We start from the raw sequence: 22,202 nt of genomic DNA on the forward strand, positions 1-22,202 counted from the left end.
AGACTCAGAAGGCTTCAAAATGTTCCCTTTTTAGTGCTGTGCAGGCACGCCTCAGGCACGCATGTGCTCAAAGCGCGCACGCACATGCAAAGCACGTGCTCGGTAGCAGAGTCACAGAACCGGTAGCAGACTTCAGAGGATTTCACCACTGCTCTTAACTGAATTAAAAATAGGAAATTAATTTACTAAAAGTAAACCAGACATAAATCCTTCATTTTAGTCAGTGTATTTTATAGAAATTGTATTTCAATTTTGTCAACTGAAAGAATTCAGGTGGCAAAGAAATAGGGGAACTCAAAACAGGTTATGTAGAAAGTAAACACACGGTCAGTCAAAAAGGAATCACGTGTCTATACAACAACACACAGAATGAGGAATAAACAGGGTGAATTAGAAATTCAAGTAAATGAGGGCAGATATGATATTGTTGCCATTATGGAAACTTGGTGGGATGAAACCCCAAAGTGTAACATACAGCTAGAAGGATTTAAATTATTTAAAAGAAACAGACCAAACAGAAGAGGAGGTGGAATTGCATTATCTATAAGAAATAACTACACCTCTATAGAAATAGAGCACAATAATGATGAAAACTGTCTTGAATGCATTTGGTCAATAGAAAAGGGGGGAAAATGACATTGCCATACATGCACACTATAGCTGCCCAACCAAACAGAGGAAATAAATGAAATTTTTGCTAGTCAGTAAACTAAAATATGTAGGAAACACATCACAATAGTAATGGGGACTTTAACTACCCTATCATCAACTGGGAGACAAACTCTGCACTAAGTGGCAGATCAAACAGATTCCTGACAAACCTAACAAACAACTTTGTCTCTCAAAAAAGTAGAGAAGGAAACTAGGGGATCAGCCATATTGGACTTAATTCTCTTTAACAGAGATGAAATGATAAAAGGTGTTGAAGCTACAGGACCCTTGGGGGGGTGGGGTTGATCATGCAATATTGGAATTCAACATTATGCAAGCACAAGCAAAAGTCAAACTAGAGTCTTTAAGAGAACTAATTTCAATAAACTTAGAGAGAACTTGGGAAGGATTCCATGGATGAGAATCCTCAAGGGAAAAACAACTGAAGAAGCTTGGGAAACTTTGAAAAGTGAATTATAAAAGCTCAATTTAGCATAATATCAATGAAGAAGAAGCATGGCTGCATAAAGAAATCTCTGGTAAATCAAAAGACAAAAATGACAAGTATAAAAAGTAGAAAGAGGGGCACATAACTAAGGCAGAATATCAGCAAACATCTTGAGCCTGCAAAGATGAAGCGTGAAAAGCTAAGGCTCATAATGAACAAAGGCTTGTGACAAAAGTCAAAAATAATAAAAAAAGCTTTTTTGCAAGCAACAGGGATAAAGCAGAACTGTTTAACTCTTTTTTTGCATCTGTCTTTACACAAAAGGACAAAACACTTGAACTTAGCAAAAATAGTACTGTAAAAAACAGATTAAGAACACAAGTTAATATTGTCAAGAAAATGGTAAGTGAGCACTTGTCCACCCTAGACCAGTTCAAATCACCAGGACCAGATGGATTACATTCCCAAGGTTCTGAAGGAACTGGCGGATGTGATCTCAGAACCACTGAACTATATCTTTCAAAGATCCTAGAGCACCAGGGAACTACCAGAGGACTGGAAAAGAGCTGATGTAGTTCCCATCTTCAAAAAAGGAAAGAAAAAAAAGACCCAGCAAACTAGAGACCTATCAGCTTGACCTCAATACCGGGGAAGATTCTGGAAAAGATAATCAAGCAATGAATCAATGATCACTAGAGCCGTGATGGTGTAGCTATGGCATGGGTGCCAGAGGTGGCATGCAGAACCTTCTCTGTGGGAACATGTGCCATCGCCAGGTGCTCTTCTGGTTTCTAGCATGTGCATGCATGCTGGCCAGCTGGCTGGTGCGCGTCTTTGGGTTTCTGGTGCTTTGGCACTTATGAAGACCAGCTGGCCAGCTCGCATGCACATGCCGGAAATCCAAAGACTAGATGGCCGGTGCATGCATGCACACTGGGCAGCTGGTCTTCGAGTTTCCGGGGCTCCAGTGCATGCATATGCGTGTTCCAGTTTGGGCACTTGGTGCTGAAAAGATTCCCCATCAATGACCTAGAGACAAACAAAGTCATCACCAAAAAGCCAATTGGTTTGTCAAAAACAGATTATGCCAGACAAAACTTATTGAATTTTTTGATAAGGCGATAAAATTAGTGGTCTCGAGGAATGCTGTGTATATAATTTACTTGGACTTCAGTTAGGCATTTAATAAAGTGGACCACAACCTACTACTTGATAAGATAGAAAAATGTGGGTTAGGCAACATCATCACCGAATGGATTTGTATCTGGTTGACCAACCGCACTCAAGGTGTAGTCCTCAATGGAACTGCATCTACATGGAGGGAAGTATGCAGTGGAGTACCCCAAGGCTCTGTTTTAAGCATAGAACTCCTCGACATCTTCATCAATGATTTGGATGAGGGGATAGATGGGGAACTCATCAAATTTGTAGATGACACCAAACTGGCAGGAATAGCCAATAATCCAGAAAATAGGCTTAAAATACAGAAGGCTCTTGACAGACTTCAACATTGGGCTCTATCTAACAAAATGAAATTCGATAGTGAAATAAAGTAAGGTTTTACATTTAGGCTAGAAAAACCAAATGCACAGATATAGTGTAAGTCCGTGATGGCGAATCTATGGCACATTGCCCAAAGAGGCACGTGGAGCCATGTTGCCTGTCACTTGCAGTGTCACTCATTCCTCTTCTGGGTTTCTGGCATGCATGCACACATGATGATCAGCTGGCCATGTGTGAGCAGTACTGGAAACTGGAAGAGCTGGTCTTCCGTTTTCCTGCACGATCATGTACGCTGGCCAGCTAATTGTTACAAGTGCATGCGCGCCAGAAACCCCGAAGACTAGCATGTTGGAAACTGGAAAAGATTCGCCATCACTGGTATAGGTGGCATCTGGCTCAATAGTAGTAACTGTGAGAGGGATCTGGGAGCCCTAATGGACAATCACTTACCGTATTTTTTGGACTATAAGACGCTCCAGACTATATGACGCACCTAGCTTTTGGGGAGGAAAGGAAGAAAAAAAAATCTGCCTCTGCCTCCCAGCATCCATCCGATATTCACCTAGCTCGTTTGCCGCTGTGTCCCATTTGCTGCCGCAGCCCGTTCACCACTGCAGCCTGTTCATCACCATGGCCCATTTACCACCATGACCCATTTGCCACTACGGCCCGTTCGCTGCCACCTGTTTGCCACCGCAGTCCGTTCTCCATGGCCTGTTCTCCACAGCACATTCGCCACTGCCCATTCTCCATCACCTGTCCGCCACTGCCCATTCTCCTCCACCACTGTGGCCTGTTTACCACCACCGCTGTTGCCTGTTCACCACCACCATGGCAGTCTGTTTGCCACCACCCCCACCGCCGCGGCCTGTTCACCATTGCTGTCGCAGCCTGTTCTAAAACAGTTGATCAGCGCTGCACCAACCCCCCTCTCTCCCGTTGCAATATTCACTGTATAAGATGCACAGATGTTTCCACCCACTTTTTTTGGGGTGGAAAGTCTGTCTTATACTCCCAAAAATACAATAAATATGAACCGGCAGTGTGTTGCAGCTGCCAAAAAAGCCAACACAGTTCAAGGCTGCATAAACAGAACAATAGAATCAATATCATGTGAAGTGTTAATACTACTTTATAAAGTATGGTAAGGCCACACTTGGAATACTGCATCCAGTTTTGGTTGCCATAATGTAAAAAATGTTGAGACTTTACAAAGAGTGCAGAGAAGAGCAAGAAATATGATTAGGGGACTGGAGGTTAAAACATACTGTATAAAGAATGGTTGCTGGAGTTGGGTACGTCTAGTTAATGAAAAAAGGACAAGAGAAGAAGGACATGATAGCAGTGTTCCAATATCTCTGGGACTGCCATAAAGAAGAGGGAGTCAAGCTATTCTCCAAAGCACCTGAAGGCAGGACAAGAAGCAATGGATGGAAGCTAATCAAGAAGAAAAGCAACCTAGAACTAAGGAGAAATTTCCTGACAGTTAGAACAATTAATCAGTGGAACAACTTGCCTCCAGAAGTTGTGAATGCTCCAACACTGGAAGCTTTTAAGAAGAGATTGGACAAGCATTTGTCTGAAATGGTATAGGATTCTCTGCTTAAGCAGGAGATTGGACTAGAAGACCTCCAAGGTTTCTTCTCTTCTCTTCTCATTTCAATCTTTTTTAAAAATCTACATCAAGAGTCCCCAACCCCTGGGCTGTGGCCTATTTGGAACGGAGCAGTGCAACAGGCCATGCAAACGGTGGGCAAGCTTGTGTGAGCAGCTCCACTTGCATGAATGGCAGATCCAGCTCCACTTGCATGAGCGATGGATGAGCATGAACACACAGGTCCATTTGTAATGCATGAAGCTCCATTTGTGCGAGTGGTGGGCATCTGCACATGCCACTTGTGCAAATAGAGCTGTGCATGCTCATGCATGCACCTGCCACTCACATGCTGCCAAGCTGGAAATTTTGGGGACCTCTGATCTACTGTATGAATGGATGAATATTATCTTCTTATGTGGTGGGATAAAAAGATACTGTAAAGGTTCCCTCAAATAGAACTTAACTTTTAATGACCGTATACATTGTGGGAATAATAGCAGAAGGGATTTGCCACCACTTTCCCATAAGATTTTTATAATTTCCTAGTCTAGTATACAGCTGGAATATTACCTAGTGGTTCCCCATCCAAGAACTAGGGAAGGTAGTAAGTATCAGAGAGAGATATGAAGTGCTTTGCAAGGTGTTTAGGGTTTTTTTCAAGACGCAATTGTTGCACCTGTCTGACAGCCATACAAATTCTTTGAATTGCATGGCAATAGTTAGAAAAAGAAGTAGCTGCTTTAAAGAATAAACAGGATCATTCATATTCTGAAATATCTTTCTGGAATTGAATCATTTAATGGAATGTATAGATGACCATGGGGACCGAAGGAAGAGATGCTCCTAGGAAACAATTAGACAACAGAGGCAGAAGTCACAGGATCTTAGTGGTCAGAGAAAGAATTTTAGGAATTACCTGCCCACATGGATCAAGTAGTTAAAAGTGGTGGCGAAAGTTTGCACCTCTAGGCTTGCAAGATTCTCTTAATATAATCTTACAATAAAGCAGAATTAGTTCATCCAGTCATGCTTCTTATATAATTTGCCTGAGAGAATTGACAAATCAGGAGCATTGCACAAATCTAGTCTAGAGGTATACCTAACCTATAGGTTAATTTCTCCCCAATTTTGAAATACATCCCTGGAGCTGCATCTCAAAATTTATAGAAGTTGCACTCTCAGTCTGTTAAAATCCCTGTCACATGGGAATAAGTATGTGTCAAATTGACATCACAAGTGTCATGATGCAAGCCCAGCCTTTTTCTATATGTGTCATGACAGCACAAGCATGTGTCTTAAAGGCAAACTCCTACTGGATGTCCACATTTTTTCTCCAATACTATAGTGTGGTTCCAATGCTAAGCTAGCATTTTTAAGCTATGGACTATCGCACAAAGGAGCTTGAGCCATACATAATAATAAACACTAATAGTAAGCACTAATATACTAAGCCAAGAAGAATCAAAACACAAACTAGTATAGCTTTAGACTAAAGTTTCTTAATAGCAATAAGAATTGACGGCTAATTAGAGCAACAATATGATTATCTCATGTATCTTCAGACTGCAGACTGCAGACTGCAATTTGATCAGCAGGAATATGCTACTTGTTATGTATTGAGTATATGTGGTTGTGTTGAGCCTGCTAGAGTGAACCAACCTTTGGATTTCCCTCCCACTGTTTTCGAGGAAAACTTGATACATTCATATTTGGGTGGGCTTCTTCAGGTACTATGATTGGTTAAGACCCTGTGGGCCTAGAATATAAATTACAGGCATTTGCCTACTGTTTCTCAGTTCCAGTTTTAAGTCAATAAATGGTGTTGTATCTATTATGGTCTGTTTCTGGCCTGCTGAAGCTCACTACACTATAATGGTGACGAGGGTGGGAATCTGCAGAGGAGAGAGCAGATGCTAACCAAGAGACTGAACTCACTCGGCATCAGACCGGGTAAAAGCCCTGGTGGGACCATGCTCCCCGCCCTGTCTGCCAGTAAGACACACTGGAGGCACAGACGTACTGAGGGATCCATCCCCAGGACTCCTAAGTGCAGCCCAGCTCCAACCGCAGCAGTACAGGCATTAACCAGCACCACAGGGGTCATCTCAACATGGCTAAAACGGGAAGGCTCAACAAGTTCGTTATTACTCATCCTGAACAGTGGAGCTCATATGTCTCCTGAGTAGACAACTATCTGAAGGCGGCAACCCTACTATGTGTCTGTGGACAAGCCATGTTTGATATCGCTGAAAACTTGATAGCACCAGCAAGTGTAGAGACTGTGGCCTACACAGATCCCAAGAAAAAATTAAGGGAACATTTTGAGCCTAAACTCAGTCATCACCCAGCGCTATGCATTGAGCAATGTGAACAGTGGTCTGGGGAATCTTCACCAGAGTTTGTGACAGCCCTTTGCCAAGCTTCATTCCAATGTGAGTACCCTGATCTGGACGACCATCTCAGAGACAGACTTGTTTGTGGCCTGCAACAAGAAATTGACTTTCCAAGATGCATTGAAGGACGTCATGGCAGATGAGGCTGCTGGAGGGGCCCTGAAGACTCTCTGGCCACCAAAAACCACACATCAGCCCCCCAGTGATCCACCAAGAGATGCAGAAGGCTCAGTGGAAGTCACTGAGAGTGAAGAAATTGCTTGCTTGCAGAGAGAGCCACCAAGATGGCCAAGCTTCACTGAACAAGCAACTCCCCCACAGAGCTGCGCAAGCTGCGGGAGACTGCATGAAAGAGCAGAGTGCAGATTCCTCATAGCAGTATGCCATGCCTGTGGAAAACAAAGGCACATTGCCAGAGTTTTCAGAGGTCATCAGTGGAAAACGAAACCTGTGATACAACAGCACAAAGGGAAATGGTCCCCAGGACAGAACAGAGTTGAACACTGCTCAGAAAGGCATAGCACCCAATGCACAGGGGCCCAACACCCCATCAAAGAAAAAATAAGACTCCAACTAAAACTTCAAGGGGTCCCATGCTCCATGGCCTAGGTACTGGATTGGCCCTGTCCATTATCTCCTCCACAACTTTTGACCACATTTGCAAATGTAGCTGATGGCGGGTCCCGTTCAAATAATCAAACTTAGTGCTCTTAGTACACTTAGTACACTTCTGGTGTTGCCGTGTTCCCATAAAGGGCAAGACTATAATTGGAGTATAATTCAGAGAGTTTGAAAGTCCCCTCAGCATAGTGGTCATAGAAGGACCACGTACCAGCCTCATAGGTCTGGACTGTTTCGAGGCCCTGGGCATCAGGGTGACAGGCATCCATTGAACTCAAATAGCTGATTTAGCAGTGATATGCCAAAAATATGCTGATGTATTCAGCACTGAGCTGGGATAATACAAAGGGGCACCCATTTCACTGAACCTCAATCCAGCAAACTCCAATCTGAGCTAATGCTAAAACCGTGCAGGGTTCCCTTTGCATTGAAGCCTAAAATTGATGCAGAAGTAGACAAGCTGGTACAGCAGGGAGTGCTTCAACCTGTGGACTGTAGCCAGTGGGAGACTTCTTTAGTGACCCCAGTAAAGCCTAACTGGGGTATTCGCATCTGCGCAGACTACAAGTGCACCATAAACAAGGCACTACAGCAGCATGCTTACCCTGTACTAGTGATAAGCTACATCCTCACTTTGCTCCAGGGAGGCCAAATCTTTGCTAAACTAGATCTCGCCCAAGCCTATCAGCAGCTACCAGTAGATGATGTTACCATAGAAGCACAAACAACAATCACACAAAGAGGTGCATTCCGAATGCGCTGTTTGCAGTTTGGGGTAAGTGTAGCACCAGGGTTGTCCCAAACTATTATGGAATGAACACTGAAGAACATTCCTGGCGTCTGCCCATACTTTGATGATGTCCTGATCATGGGGAATCAGTGGCAGTCCTGGCAGAACGTCTCAGCACAGTACTCCAACATTTCCATGAAGCAGTCCTAAAACTCAAGAAGGAAAAGTGTCAGATCAGTGTGGAATTCACAGAATTCCTGGGTTTCCGCATTGACGCTGCCATAATCCATCAATCTGAAGCAAAGCTAAAGGCAATTCAGCAAGCCTCCACACCAAAATCCAAGGGGGAGCTCCAAGAGTTCCTGGGCTTGCTCAATTTTTACCACTCCTTTTTACTGCATAAGGCTGCCCTGGCAGAACTGCTACACTGCCTACTGGACAAAAAACACCCTGGGTCTGGTCGAGCACTCAAGACAAAGTGTTCAAAGTGATAAAATCATTGCTATCCTTGGACTCTGTCCTAGCTCATTTCAATGAAACCCTACCACTAGCCTGCTTCACTATATGGCATTGTGGCAGAACTAAGTCACAGGATGCCAGATGATAGAGATGGCCCCATTGCATAGTATTCTAGAACATTATTACCGGTTCAAAAGTCTAGGCGAAGGAGAAAATGATCTGACCATGACAACGGTTCTTTCACTATATCTCCTAAATCCAGATCATTTACCCACTGACCAGAGATAAAAATCAAGTCTAGCGCGCCTCCCCCAATGTGTGTAGAGCCATCAGTTACTTGAATCAGGTCCAAGGCCGTCATGGAGGCCTGGAACTCCTGAACCACTGTTGATGACAAGCCAGCCGATGGCAAGTTGAAATCTCCCAAGACCAAAAGTCTGGGAATCTCAACTGCCACGCCAGCAAGCACCTCCAGTAGTTCAGGTAGGGCTGTAGTCACGCAGCAAGGAGCCAGGTACGTGATCAACAACCCCATCTGATTTCGATGGCCCCACTTCACAAGGAGGGATTCACAGCCAGCTATCTGAGGAAGAGTGGACTCCCTCGGCTCCAGACTTTCCCTAATCACAACCGCCACCCACCCCCACCCCTACCCTGGGCCCTCGGCTGATGGAATGCATGGAAACCCAGAGGGCACAGTTCAACCAGGGGTACACCCCCTTCTGTGCCCAGCCAGGTCTCTGTAATGCCCATAAAGTCCGCGGACTCCCTCTGAATCAGATCACAAATCAGGGGAGCCTTATTAACCACGGACCGGGCATTGCAGAGCATCAGCCGTAGACCCAAGCTCTGAGGATCTTGACCATCCGGGGAACGAGTGAGGACTGGGGGGCCGGAGCACATGATCGCCTTTAGACATCGGCCACGTGCTCCCAACGAACGATACGGCCCCCTGCCTCCGCCATATCTGCCCCTCCCACTTACCGTACAGATGGAATGATACTTTTTGCTCTGTTCAGACCCCTCCCCCCGTCTTCGGACCAGCTAAAATAGTGTCGTGAGCACGCGCTAGGACTGGACATACCCTCCCCGACGGGTTTCCCCCAATACCCGCCCTTGCCCTCCCCCCCTTTAAAAATTCCCTCTCTAAAAATCCCCAAAGGCTCTTTCTCTTCGCATGCCACCTCTGTGGGTCCCAAAACCCGTCATTGAGGCCGGCCCTTGATAACAAGGTGGGCCATTCCTGCGAGGTGGGGGCACCTCGCAAGCGCAAGAGTTCATGTGCAGAGTAACGCATAGAAAAAATGAGAATCGGCGAAAGATGATAAGATGATAAAAACCCAGGTTGGCAGAACATTAATAAACGATGGAACCTCCAATGGATATCCAGTTGTCCAATAAGACAAATAGGGGCTGGAACATGATGACAAAGATAATATAACAAAAGAAGAGAGACAGATGGTATCCATGTATGTATTGAGTATATGTGGTTGTGTTGAGCCCTGTTAAAGTGAACTAACCTCTGGCTGTTGATTCCAACTGTTTTAGAGGGAAACTTGAAACATTCATATTTGGGCGGCTTTCTCAGGTACTATGATTGGTTAATTGGTTACAGTATAAATTACAGGCATTTGCCTGCTATTCCTCAGTTCCAGTTTTCAGTCAATAAATGGTGTTGTATCTATTATGGTCTGTCTCTTTCCTGTTGAAGCCCACTACACAATACTATTCAAGGTATCTGTAGGCCATGCTGAATTATAAATCAAGATGCAAAGGGCTGGAAGCAAAGCAATGAAACTAAAGCTGGCAGAAACTAAAGCTTCATTTGAAGTTACACATCATGTATTATATGAACCTCAGCTGCCCTGCTCACTTCTCTCTTACACTGTGCAGAACTGAGACATCTCTCCCATTTACTCTTTATTTGCTTATCACTGCATGGAAAATGGGAATTGAAAGTTATTTGAATAATACTCCTGAGACTATTAACTATGAGAACCAGTTTCTTGATTAGATAAATAGATACTTGAGATACTTTCAGTATTTGTCCCAACACAATAGGTTTATGTGGGGAAGTCTTTGTTTCTTCTGCCTGACAAGTTGTATCTTAGTTTGAAAGGAGCATACCTATTTGACTGTACTATTGTACTAGGATTATCTCCAAAACTACTAAACTCTTTCTTGATATATTATTTCAATGGGGATGAAATGTGGCCACTAGTATGTTGTTCAGTATATATACATGTGTTCTTATACCAAATATCCAGTGGTGGGTTGCTACTGGATCGAGCGAACTGATGGCAGTGATGGGAGGCTCTGCCCACCTGCTTGGACACTTCTGTACATGCACAGAAGCAAGCAAGCAAGCACACAAGCAAACCGGTAGTGACGGAATTTTGAACCTGCCCCTGCGCACATCCATATATGAGCTAGAGTTTTGATTGTGATCTTGGACACTTATTTTCTCATTCTGAGAATCCATTACATTCTGAGGTATAGAATCCCTCCTTTTCATGTACTGTACACTATCCAAAAGCTGTATTTTGCCCAAGATGAAGAGCACTTGTTATGAGTTATTGAATGAACAAAATTGCTTGTCTTTGTGCTACATTCTGAGCCACAAGCTAGTCTACCTCACTTTACTTTAACTTAATATACTGTGTGAAGCTTGTGTGTATTAGAACAAAGTTGAACTATCATTTATGGTTGAGGAATAGATGTAAGTAGTCATACCCAGTTACTTTTTTCAATATTGTAATACTCTGGAGAATAAGTGAATAAGATTATATCAGAATTTTTGTGTGTAAACACATTATTGAATACTTGTCGTAAGAGTTCTCCTTAATATGATATTTCTCAGGACTGGCCCTAGGAATTTTAACTTGGGAGTATTCTACCTTAAAATCTCCAGTCAGAAATGGCAGAATCTGAGACAAAGTATGCTAAGGTTTTATAGCAAATTGCAGCATTAACTGCAGAGAAATACTGTAGTGAAATTTGGCAAACCTATATGGAACTGAAGTGAGATGAGAATGTTTTTCAGCAAGGAAGAAATGATTCCGAGGAGACTGGCATCTTATACAAATAAGAAAACTGAAAATTTCAATAATTCCTTAGCAGGGATCCTACCGATAGCAGAAAATGAATTCTGAGGAGACCTGCAGGCGATGAGGCTAAATAATAGGCCAGAGATGAGGCTAGAAATGACAAATGACTTGTTCTCAGCATGGCTAATACTAATCCAGTGTGGGTTTTAAGCAACTGTTATTTCTAGTCTCTCATTTGGCCCCCTTCAATGTGACATGGTCAGAACTAATTAATCTAAAATTCCCATAACTCCACAGTGTCAGGAATTATTGCAGTCAGTGAGTTCTGGAGGTAGACGTAAAAGTCTTCCCCACACTAATATCTTCCAGAATCTACTGGATTATAATTCCCACAGGCCCTGTATTAATATTCCATTAAAATGGAATAAAGGGATATATAGGCTAACGCATCTGGGACATAGGAAACACAGATCTTTTTATAAGAAATTGTCAGTGTACCTCTTTGGCACAGCATTCCTGCATGTCTTGTATCACTTGGTCCTTCATCAATTTACAGATGTTTTCAGAACTGTTCTTCAGAAACGGGTGAGGGTGAGCCCACGAAGCAGCTTTGTACAATCCTGAATTCCCCACACCTACCTGGGTGGGAGGCGTGAATCTTGGCAAGTCATTCAGAGATAGAGCAGGTCTCATGTGCTCAGCAGAACCTCCTTGACAGGCCAGAGGATGATTAGAGTCTGTCAGGTAAAGTGGCTTAAGAGAACTGTATGAGGCACTGAGAGAAGGCTGTGTGCCTCTTGCTGCTCCAAGAGTGGGTAGATTCTTCCCTTTATCTTCAAGAGACATCACTGTTCCCATCCCTAAGGAGCTGGAATACTGATGTGAGGTATCTGTTTTGCATTCTTGAACAGCTGTCACAAATCGATATTCATACTCTGGCAATTGATCACTGCCAACTCCAATAGAGGTCCCTAAATTGATAGTATCCAGCTGAGTTGTGTGACATGGCCTCTCAGAAGGCATGAAAGTGCTCAATTCTCTAACATACTTAGCTGGGATGTAAAAAGGCCTGGAGTTTTTGCTCTTCCTAACATGCCACCAGTGGTCGTTGGTTCGCCTTAAAAGCATGTATCTCTCATTGGGTTTGATTGTGATGAGCTGGCCATCCTTGGAGGTATATTCAAAGGCATATTCCACCAGCACATATGTCTCCTCCTCTCTGCCTGGTGACTCCATCTTTAGTGTCCCAAAGTGGGCAATTTATGTCCCTCTGAAAGAAAAAAAAAGTTTGTCAAGCATGACTTTACACAGGCCCGTGCATACTTAATTTAAGGAGGAAGGATAGAGTTGTTTTATGACAGAATTCTGCTGTCCAAATAAATAATACTTATTTTTGCATCATTATTCTTCTCATCCTTGACAAGATAATCTAATGTTCTTCTACCACTTCCATTGGTAATTTGTTCTAACTTTCAGTTGCAAACTACTGAAAGTGTATAGTGTGATAGTTAATTTTCAGCCTTAAACCGTGCTATAGTACAGGGTGACTACACATTTGTAAAGGATCAGGTTGAGGGCCGCTTCTAAACCACAGCTTGGTGATGCCTCTTCATGTCAACCCTTGTAATTGGTAAGTGTGAAAGAACATTATAATTGAATTGGTATAATATAATTGCAATTGCAATTGCAATTTGTTATTGTTCCATGAAATATACTATCCCACATTATGATCCAAAACTAATGCTCCAAAACTAATTTTGTGTTCTCTTCTGTGCAGACTCTCTCTCTGCCTCTCTCTCTCTCCCTCCCTCTCTCCCTCTCTCATCTCAGAATGCTATCATTTTATCTTCTGCTGGGGTTGCTTTATTCTCCTGCTTTTTAATCAAGAAAACATTTTTGTCTGCAGATGCATAGGATGTTCTCTGCAAAATACTGCCAAGGATGATGCAAATAGTTCTGATACATTTGTGTTTTCAGGGCTAGGTTCAAACCGTTTCCAACATTGTTTTAATGTCTACAGGTAGACAATATAGGTTGAGATGATCCTCTCAGGAAGCAGGGGCTGAGTGGGCTTGTGGGGTGGAGGGAAGGATTGTAAAGAAATACTATAGAAGAAATCTCTGATTGCTTCACAGGCTGCTCTTTTCTCCTTTTGTTGTTGACTTCCTCAGGGATACATGAAAGGAAGTAGTGATGCCATTTTGTCCTCCTCACATCAAAATATTTCTAGTTTGCCCTGAAATTGTATTTTGTTTTTCCTTTTAAAATAAGTGAAAGTAATTAAATCTGTTTTCCCTTCCTAGTATTTCAGACTTTTTCCTCCCTGCTTGGCTTGTTCTTCTGCTCATATCTTGTTTTGCCAAACTATATGGCATTTAGAAAAACCTTTCTTTTCCTTGCAATTTATTCATTATTTAAGCTATTTTGGAGCAGCCTTTCAGATTTCTAGCTGGCTTGCAAAAGATAAACTAACACAATCCTTACAATAAAATATACATTTTAATGGTGAAAATGTCAATGAGCAAGAACTGGAATTCCTTCCATATACAGTATATTATCTTCCCATCTAGAAAATAATGTGTTTAAAATTAATTTCTTTTGGAAACTCTTTCACCACCAACTAGAGGAGAGGTTTCTAACATTAGTGGGACTGGGTTTTCCTCTATGGCTTTGCATACTAGATAAGAAAAAAGTTCTATTTGACCCAGAAATTTGTTTTAAACTCTGGCTGAATAGATCCTGCTGGAAGTTTTACAAGCAAGATAACATGCTTAGTTTTTCTATTTCTTTTTAAAATAGAGTTTAGGATTGTGTATCTACTCTGCAGTTTTAACAATACAATTTAGGGTTACCATATAGTTTTTCTTGTCACCTCCATAGTACTAATTATGTCCAATTATAGCTATGTATCAAAGAAGCCAAAGATTTATATAATAAAACACTATTTTATTATATATTTGCATTTTGTTGACACTCATCATGAGCTATTAAACCAACACCGAATTAATAGAATAGAATAGAATAGAATAGAATAGAATAGAATAGAATAGAATAGAATAGAATAGAATAGAATAGAATAGAATAGAATTCTTTATTGGCCAAGTGTGATTGGATACACAAGGAATTTGTCTTGGTGCATACACTCTCGGAATACATAAAAGAAAAGATACATTCATCAAGAATCATAAGGGTGCATGGGAAAAGGGAGTTATGGTTCTATGGGAGGGATCGGAGTTTATGAATAGTTAGCGTAATTTAGCTTATGATTGTTAGATGTTGTACCCTCTATTTTGCTCTGGGAAGTCCGGGGTGGGGTGGTGGGGGTGAAGGGGGAGGAGGGGGGAGGGAGGAGGAGGGCATGTATTTGTTAAACATTTTTGAAAAACTTTTTAATAAAAAAAAAGAATCATAAGGTACATCACTTAATGATAGCCATAGGGAAATAATCAATATAAATCTTAAGGATACCAGCAACTAGGTTATAGTTATACAGTCATAAGTGGGAGGAGATGGGTGATAAGGAATAATGAGAAGATTAATAGTAATCACTCTGATCACTCTGATCATTTTATTTAAACTTTTATTTTCAGATTGAAATTATTTTTTTTCCTTAAGAATGCCCTAATTTTGTCAAGTAACATGTAAAGATGTGTAGCAGTTTGATTGATTTGTTTTATCTAATTGGCTAATCAATATCAGTTTTAGGTATGTAAGGTGCTTTATAGTCATTGATTGAATAAAGATTCTTTTTCATTCAGGAGAAATAAAATTGAAAGAATATAATAACCCCCCAAGTACTTATTTTCCCAACTATGTAAAATGCTGAAATAAATATTTTGAACAAAAAGTTAATAAAATTTATTTTGCTATTGTATTTAGGTTTCAAATCTCTGAACATCATTCATCTTAATGCTTAACATTACTCTCTTAGAAAAAGTTACCACTTCCCCATAGAGAAAGGCTACTGATGTCAGACGCCACTTTCCTTGTATTGCTTTGTTTCATGAAACACTGAACTAAATTTGGCTACTCTAATATGGAGACAGAAAACACATGCCTCCAAATGGGGAAATTAAAAAAAAAATAGATCCATGTTGCTAGGGTAAAAATATATTAGTAAACCTACTCAGGCTTAAAAGTTACAGAAAATGTACAGCTGTATACAAAAATAACTATTTTTGAACTTTCCTTATAAATCTGGCGTTTGGACAAATACATACAATGGATAGAATCAAGTATGCATTGTTGTACACAAGTTTATTCTCTTCCTTCATTATCTAGGTGAAGATTCTTGATACGAAAATTGAGAACATCCGGAGAGAAATGTTTTTCTTTCCCAACTGGATGGCTCACAGCTTTTGTACTGAAAAATTCAAGCTGCTTTCTATCCTGGAATCATTTATCTGGAAAAGAGATGGTCTTGATCCTCCACAGTAATATATTCCCATTTATGTGCATGGACCCCTTATTTTTTAGGAAGCCACAAGCAATTTATGGACTATTCCCTTATTCAGTCAAGAGGAAAAAATATCTGCACATATACAAGGACACTCCCCTGGAAGGCTGGGATATTAAAATTTTTAATTTTTTAATTTTTTTTCAATTTTGTTTTAATTGTATATTGCTTGTGTTCTGATCTTTGGCTGTAAACCGCCCTGAGTCCTTCGGGAGAAGGGCGGTATAAAAATCTAATAAATAATAATAATAATAATAATAATAATAATAATAATAATAATAATAATAATAATAATAATAATAATAATAATAATAATATATATTAGGTCAACTGTAATGCAAGTTCAGATTTAACAGAATAAAATCAGGTACCCATAATAAAGCGACACATAGTGCAGAGAGGTTATGCCTGAGTACAACAAGGTTTGGTGCTCAGGAACATGACTTTGGGTAGTCACTCTCTCTAACCCACCTCATAGGATTGTTGTGGTGGGGAAAATAGGACGAGAAAGGTATGTTGGACAGGATATAACTAATAAATTAAACAAAAAATAAAAGCACACTTCTCCTGACATGAAAAATATGATGATGCATTATGAAATCAAAGGCTAGCCTAGGCCACCAAGACAAATATATTATTTCATTCAGCAATTCAAAAAATACTCGGGATACTCTGGGGCCATATGATTCCTCAGGGTCCTAGAAAATTTCAAGCGGATCACAGGGGAAAGCATGTAAGCATGTGTCGAGGGAACCACACAGACAAACTGTATTATACTAAAAATACTGTATTTATTATAAACAAAAACTTATATTTATAATTTGTAAATGGCAATTTTTTTTATTGCTAATGGGAACTGGACAGTGGCCCTACCAGATCTTAGCAAAACAAGGTTGAAAGGGGGCCAAGGACAAAAAAAAGGTTAAATACACTGATTTAGTGGATCAAGTGTAAAACTATGGGTGTGCACTAAAAAGGGCTTAAGACTTCGGAAATGTCACTTCTTTCCAGACTTTGGGGAGAAATATTATGATAGGTTTTTGATTTATTATATTGTTATGGTTGCAATTGTTTCCTCACGACAGTTTGAAGAACTGTGCTCTAATCAACAGATGCACTTATATTTAGTGCTTCCAAAAAAAAAGATTGTTATTGATTGCGTTTTCCACCTGCAGTAGGTGCAGCCTCATTGTTACCTAATAGTTTAGAGACAGTGAAAATGGAAGCTTGGAAAATATCCCAAGGGCTCAGGGCAACTCAGTATCTCAGATGGTATCTGAATTACAGTTTCATTGCCCTTAACCCCATTGGGAGAATCACTGACAATCTAGGGATTATACTGAAGTGGTAAATCATAGAGGACAGTCTTCATCTACAGAACATCAGCTGAATGCACTGAGGGCTCTCATGATGGTAGTAATTAGCAAAAAGCTGCCGGGAAGCAATTCCTAACCTTTTCAGTGCATTTCATGCACTGGGCATAATTCCATTTCTCCACCCCACAAGAGAGCCTGCCCAGACAAGCACCGAAGCCTGGAACCAAACACTTAGTAGCCAATCAAAGGCTATCGCTCAGATTCCAGTTGTTAGAGCAACGTTTTGGAAAAAGAGAGTCCCTCGATCAGTTTCCCCTGCTGTTAGATTCCTGCCTCAGCTCCCCTACCCTTGGCTTGCCTGATCTGGATCCCACCTCAGTCCCCAGTTTTACCTGCTGGTTCACATCTCACCAGATTCTTCTCTTGTCTCCGTCCACACAATCTGTCCTGCCTCTTCAGGTGTGGCCTGGTTCTTCCTTGTTGATTGTGTCAGGAGCCGCCTGGGCTTGTGTGTTTGGTCTGAACCTGCTTCTGGTCCTCCCCCCCCCCCCCCGCCACCCCAAGTTAAACTCTGTGACAATCAGTGGGGAGGAATATCTCAAAGCGAACGTTTCTCTTGGCTTCTTCACAATAAGAGATTGGCGAGTTAAGAAAGTCAAAAAAGCTTTGTGGGAAAAAGTTCAGGCAGGACGCTCTGCCCCCAGTTCTTCATTGTTGCAAGTATCCTGAGGTGCAGGGACCTCGGGAAGATCAAAAGTAATCCATCCTGTTCGGAGTATCAATATGAACTCCAAGGGAAGCTTTGATGTTAGTCCAGAATGATAAAGTCAGAAAAACCCTGCTGAGGGAAAAGAAACATTAACGATGAGCTCACCACGCCCTGCTCTGGGCTGCCTGTTTCACTCAGGCCACATCCAGCGGACACAGGTGTTTTCAGCCTTAGGGATTTAGACCCCCTGCATTCGAGCCCTAAGTGAGCAATTGGTTTCTTCTACAAATATCTCAGCTTGTTCCCCTTCTCTCCTGTGCCTCTCACGGTCACAAAGAGATTGAATGCCTGAGAAAGCATGCAGTGTGACTTGGGTGTTCCCACCAGACTGCACTGGATGGAGGAAGGAAGTTTTCCTACTCAGAGGAAGTCTCCTTTAGGCAGTGGTGAGGCGGGGTGAGGCACTGTTTAGAGGACAATGACTCACACATGGAGATTGTCTGTCTGCATGCATATGATTTCCACCCGCCTCGATATTTCACCTTCTCTAACTAAGTCACAGGATCCCAGCATGGAATGAACTACACTGGGGTCCATGCAGCTTTTCTACATCCAAATAATTGTATTCACTTAGCAAGAAATAAAAGGAAGGCAACTGATTCTCGTGGGTGTTATTGTTACAGTGGGGCTGACAAGAGAGAGAGAAGAAAGAAAGAGAAGGAAAGAAAGGAAAAAAGGGAGAGAGAGGGAAGAAAGAAGGAAGGAAAAAAGGGAGAGAGAGAAGAAAGAAAAAGAAAGGGAGAGAGAAAGAGAAGAAAGAGTGACGTGAGTGATGTCATGTTGGCCCCGCCCACCAAGCCCTGCCCACCAACCCATGCCCACAGAACCGGTGGCAAAATCTTTTAGATTTTACCCCTGTAGCAAAGGCTAGAGATTTTTCCACCTCTGTTTTTTCAGGAGTGGCCAAGACTGTGGATGTGCGAAACGAGTTGAGATTGTATTGGAAAGTGTTGTATTGTACTTGTTTATTTTTTAGTCTTTCCTGCTTTAATTGCTGCTCTCTGCTCCATGTATAAGTCAATCTACAAAGAAGAAGAATACATTATATAAAGTATCTAACCCAGGACTTCTCAGTAATGACTATGCTGGGGGGAAATTTTGACAGAAGCCATGAAAAGTTCTGATCCAAACTTCCTAAATGCAACATCTCTACTAAGCCTATTGAAAGAGAGAGTGTTCCTGTATTACAATGGTTCTCAACATTTTCTTCACCATGGACTTCTTTTAAATACCTTTTGTGGCCACAGAGCTTGGCCATAGACCACCAAGATAAATTCAAGATTTATAGCACTAGACTGCGTCAAATATTTATTTCAATTTTCTGATGAAGAGCCTTCAAATTTAGAGAGAAGGGGAAATCTGTTAATGCACATACTCCTATTATAATATCTTTATTGCAATGATGAATTTAAAGTAAAAGTATCTTTTCATCCCAATGGACCATTTTAGCGTATTTTGATGAGCTAATTCTGAACTTGATGTCAATATTTACCCTAGAATTTGATGAAAAGATTTTACAATTCTGCTTACCTTCCGCCTTGTTTGTCTGTGTTAAGACATCATATATTTTTGTTTATGAATCCAGGCCCACTATCTGGAGGAACCTCAGGCCCATGGTGGCCCTAAGGTGGGATGTTGGGTTAAGAAAATATCTTTAAGAAAAAAACGCCCAATTAAAGTAGACCCCACCAACTATACTAGCAGTGAAGCTACAAGCACATGGAACCATTAATAAAATATATGCATACAAAAGTCAGGTGAAAATGAAAGCTAGAAAATGGTATGAATATAATTTTACAGGTTGTATTTCATTTAACACAAGCTATTGGGAAAAGGGGAACATATTATGTTCATTTAATTACAACTAATAAGAATGCTGGTGCTGCATTTCACTCACAAATCTTGTTATGTCTGGCTTAATAAGGTAAACGTGTTCTGAGCGCTGATTCTATGTTTTTAAGCAGTTTCTATGCTTTTTCTTAAGATAAATGACAGCAGAGAATGATTTTTGCACATGTATGTCATTACAAAAGGTATCAATATTTTTCTAGCCCTCTTGGATATTTCCAGAAAATCTGCTGATGAACCCAAAATTATGGATGGGGCTGTTCTTTGAACTGCAGTTTTAGAGCACCAACTGTGGATATTTCTATGAGCTTGTAACAACACAGTCCTTTCTGCAAGTTCCAATGAGGTTCCATATCCATTTGTACTATTCAGGTGACTCTGAGGGCACAAAGAAACCTTCATGTGGCCTCAACAACTCTCAGAAAGAGTGCTAATGACCAGATGACTTTGAGGAATATAAATCCTTCCCTCCTCCACCATTCAGCCAAAACTGAAGAGGCTTCTTGGATGAGAAGGTAAATGTCTCCACGGAAAAGCAAAGTCCAATTGCCTTTTGAGGGGGAAAAAAAACACCTTTGGGACAACCAGACCTTAATGACTAAGACTCTCTATAGACAATTAGCCTATAATGAGTACCTTACCTCAGTAGCAAAAAGTTCTCAATATCTCTTTGCTGCCATCTATCAGCTATCTAGATATTTGCGAGTTCAATATCCTGGCTCTACTGCAACGGTCCTGGAAGCCTGCTGTAAAGGAAATATATAACACGGGGTGGGGTGGGGATAAATTAAATAAATAACATAAACAAGTAAAATGGGAGGCAGATTATGTGAAATGTGAGGAATATATAAATTCCAGAATCACTTACAAAATCTAGTTAAAAGAAAAGCAAACAATTTGATATAAACAAGCAGCAGGATGAAAACAAGGCTGAAAACAATGGTTTCAGATGATAAAATGTTTCCCAACAAGGATTTTATAGTACATTCAGCCTGCATTTGGTACTGTGTAAACTCTGCCATATCTCACAGCATCAACTGTAATGCAGGCTGTAAAATGTGGGAGGGTATAATTTCATACTCAGAATTTCATTGGCAATCATATCTGAAGTCACAGAGGAATTCTCCCTTCTAGACAGTTTATGATGTTTGCTTGTGCCTTGAGAATAGGGCTGGCTTATCTCTGGAAGACTTGCTGGTTACCTGCTAGTAATAACCTTGCAGTTAGAACTTGGAAACCTTCTTCAACCTGATGGCCTCTAGATACTGCAGGTTTATTGATTTCCAGCCAGGATATTAGCTACTATTGCTGTATCCAATTTCCAGTTTCCAGTTTCAGGCTTCACATACCATTTTCAGTGCAGTAAGCCCAGCTTTAAAAGGCATTTCCTCCAGACTGCACACAAACTTCACTGCCTGCCTATGTTTGGCAGGTATTGCCATTAAAACCACATCATTTTCCTATCTAACTCAATGCTGTATGAAGCCATTATTTATAAATATTTGTATTTCCTAAATTCTTAACATTATTTAATAGCTTTCCTGACATATTGGCAACACTATGGGATTTTCCAAATGCTTATTTTGTTATCTCCCTGTTAAAATCAGACTTGCTCTAATAACAGTAACAAAGAACTGCTAAAATTGAAGTTGCCCTCAAATGGAGCTCACCTTTGGAAGCTGTCCTGGATGCAACCACATTGCTTTCAAGCAGTGCCATGGAAGTGGCTATCACTGCTGCCTTCTCAGCTTTCCCCTTCTCCCACCCCACAACTTCCCTGTCTAGTCTAAAGCCCTGGTATTTTAGCAGTCTCCCATCCAGACCCAACTCTGCTTAGCTTTTCCAACCCCTCAGTCAGCTAGATAATGCCACTTTAATGGAAACATTATTCTTTGCCATCCTTGAAATCTGCTGTCACTTTGAAAGTCCTATTCCCAAGTATCTAGCAGGCAACAAGATGTTAGCTTTAGATTAGATTAATCACAAATTAATCCCCACCCCACCCCCCCTGCGAATGAATGGATAATGCTAAAGTATTGCATAACTTTGCAGGCTACTTTGGAAACTTGTTCCCAACTAGGCAATGTTGAGTCTTATCCACATGTACCACCCTCCCTGCTGCAATGTTTCTCAATCTCAGCAAATTTAAGATGTGTGGACTTCAGCTCTCCAAATTCTCTAGCCAAGATGCTCAACTTCACACATCTTAAAGTTGGTAACCTTAGCCCTAAAAGAAACACTGGCTTAGGCAATATATCTGCCTCTCCCAAATAAGTGCATAAGAGCATAAATGTGCCTACCGTTCCTGTCCTATTGTTTTCCTTTGTTATATCCAATTAATATAGTTATTACATACTCATATTC

The 22,202-nt window shown here is 41.1% G+C and overlaps 1 protein-coding gene across 3 annotated transcripts in view; it reads right to left on the minus strand.

Moving 5' to 3' along the window:
- The window catches only part of TMEM98 (transmembrane protein 98), a 101,344-nt gene extending 83,009 nt beyond the window's left edge, over positions 1 to 18,335 (minus strand). For 2 of the 3 annotated variants that reach the window (XM_058179532.1, XM_058179530.1), the window contains exons 1-2: positions 17,614 to 18,335; positions 11,948 to 12,719 (exon numbers count right to left, since the gene is read on the minus strand). In XM_058179532.1, coding sequence (XP_058035515.1) covers positions 11,948 to 12,685 — 738 coding nt within the window. In that variant the 5' untranslated portion in view covers positions 12,686 to 12,719; positions 17,614 to 18,335. The remainder of the gene's footprint in view (positions 1 to 11,947; positions 12,720 to 17,613) is intronic. The other variant, XM_058179531.1, reaches the window with a different exon arrangement.
- Between the last annotated feature and the right edge of the window lie 3,867 nt (positions 18,336 to 22,202).

Source organism: Ahaetulla prasina, chromosome 4 (genome assembly GCF_028640845.1).
Source record: "Ahaetulla prasina isolate Xishuangbanna chromosome 4, ASM2864084v1, whole genome shotgun sequence".
In the NCBI taxonomy this organism is placed as follows: Eukaryota; Metazoa; Chordata; class Lepidosauria; order Squamata; family Colubridae; genus Ahaetulla; species Ahaetulla prasina.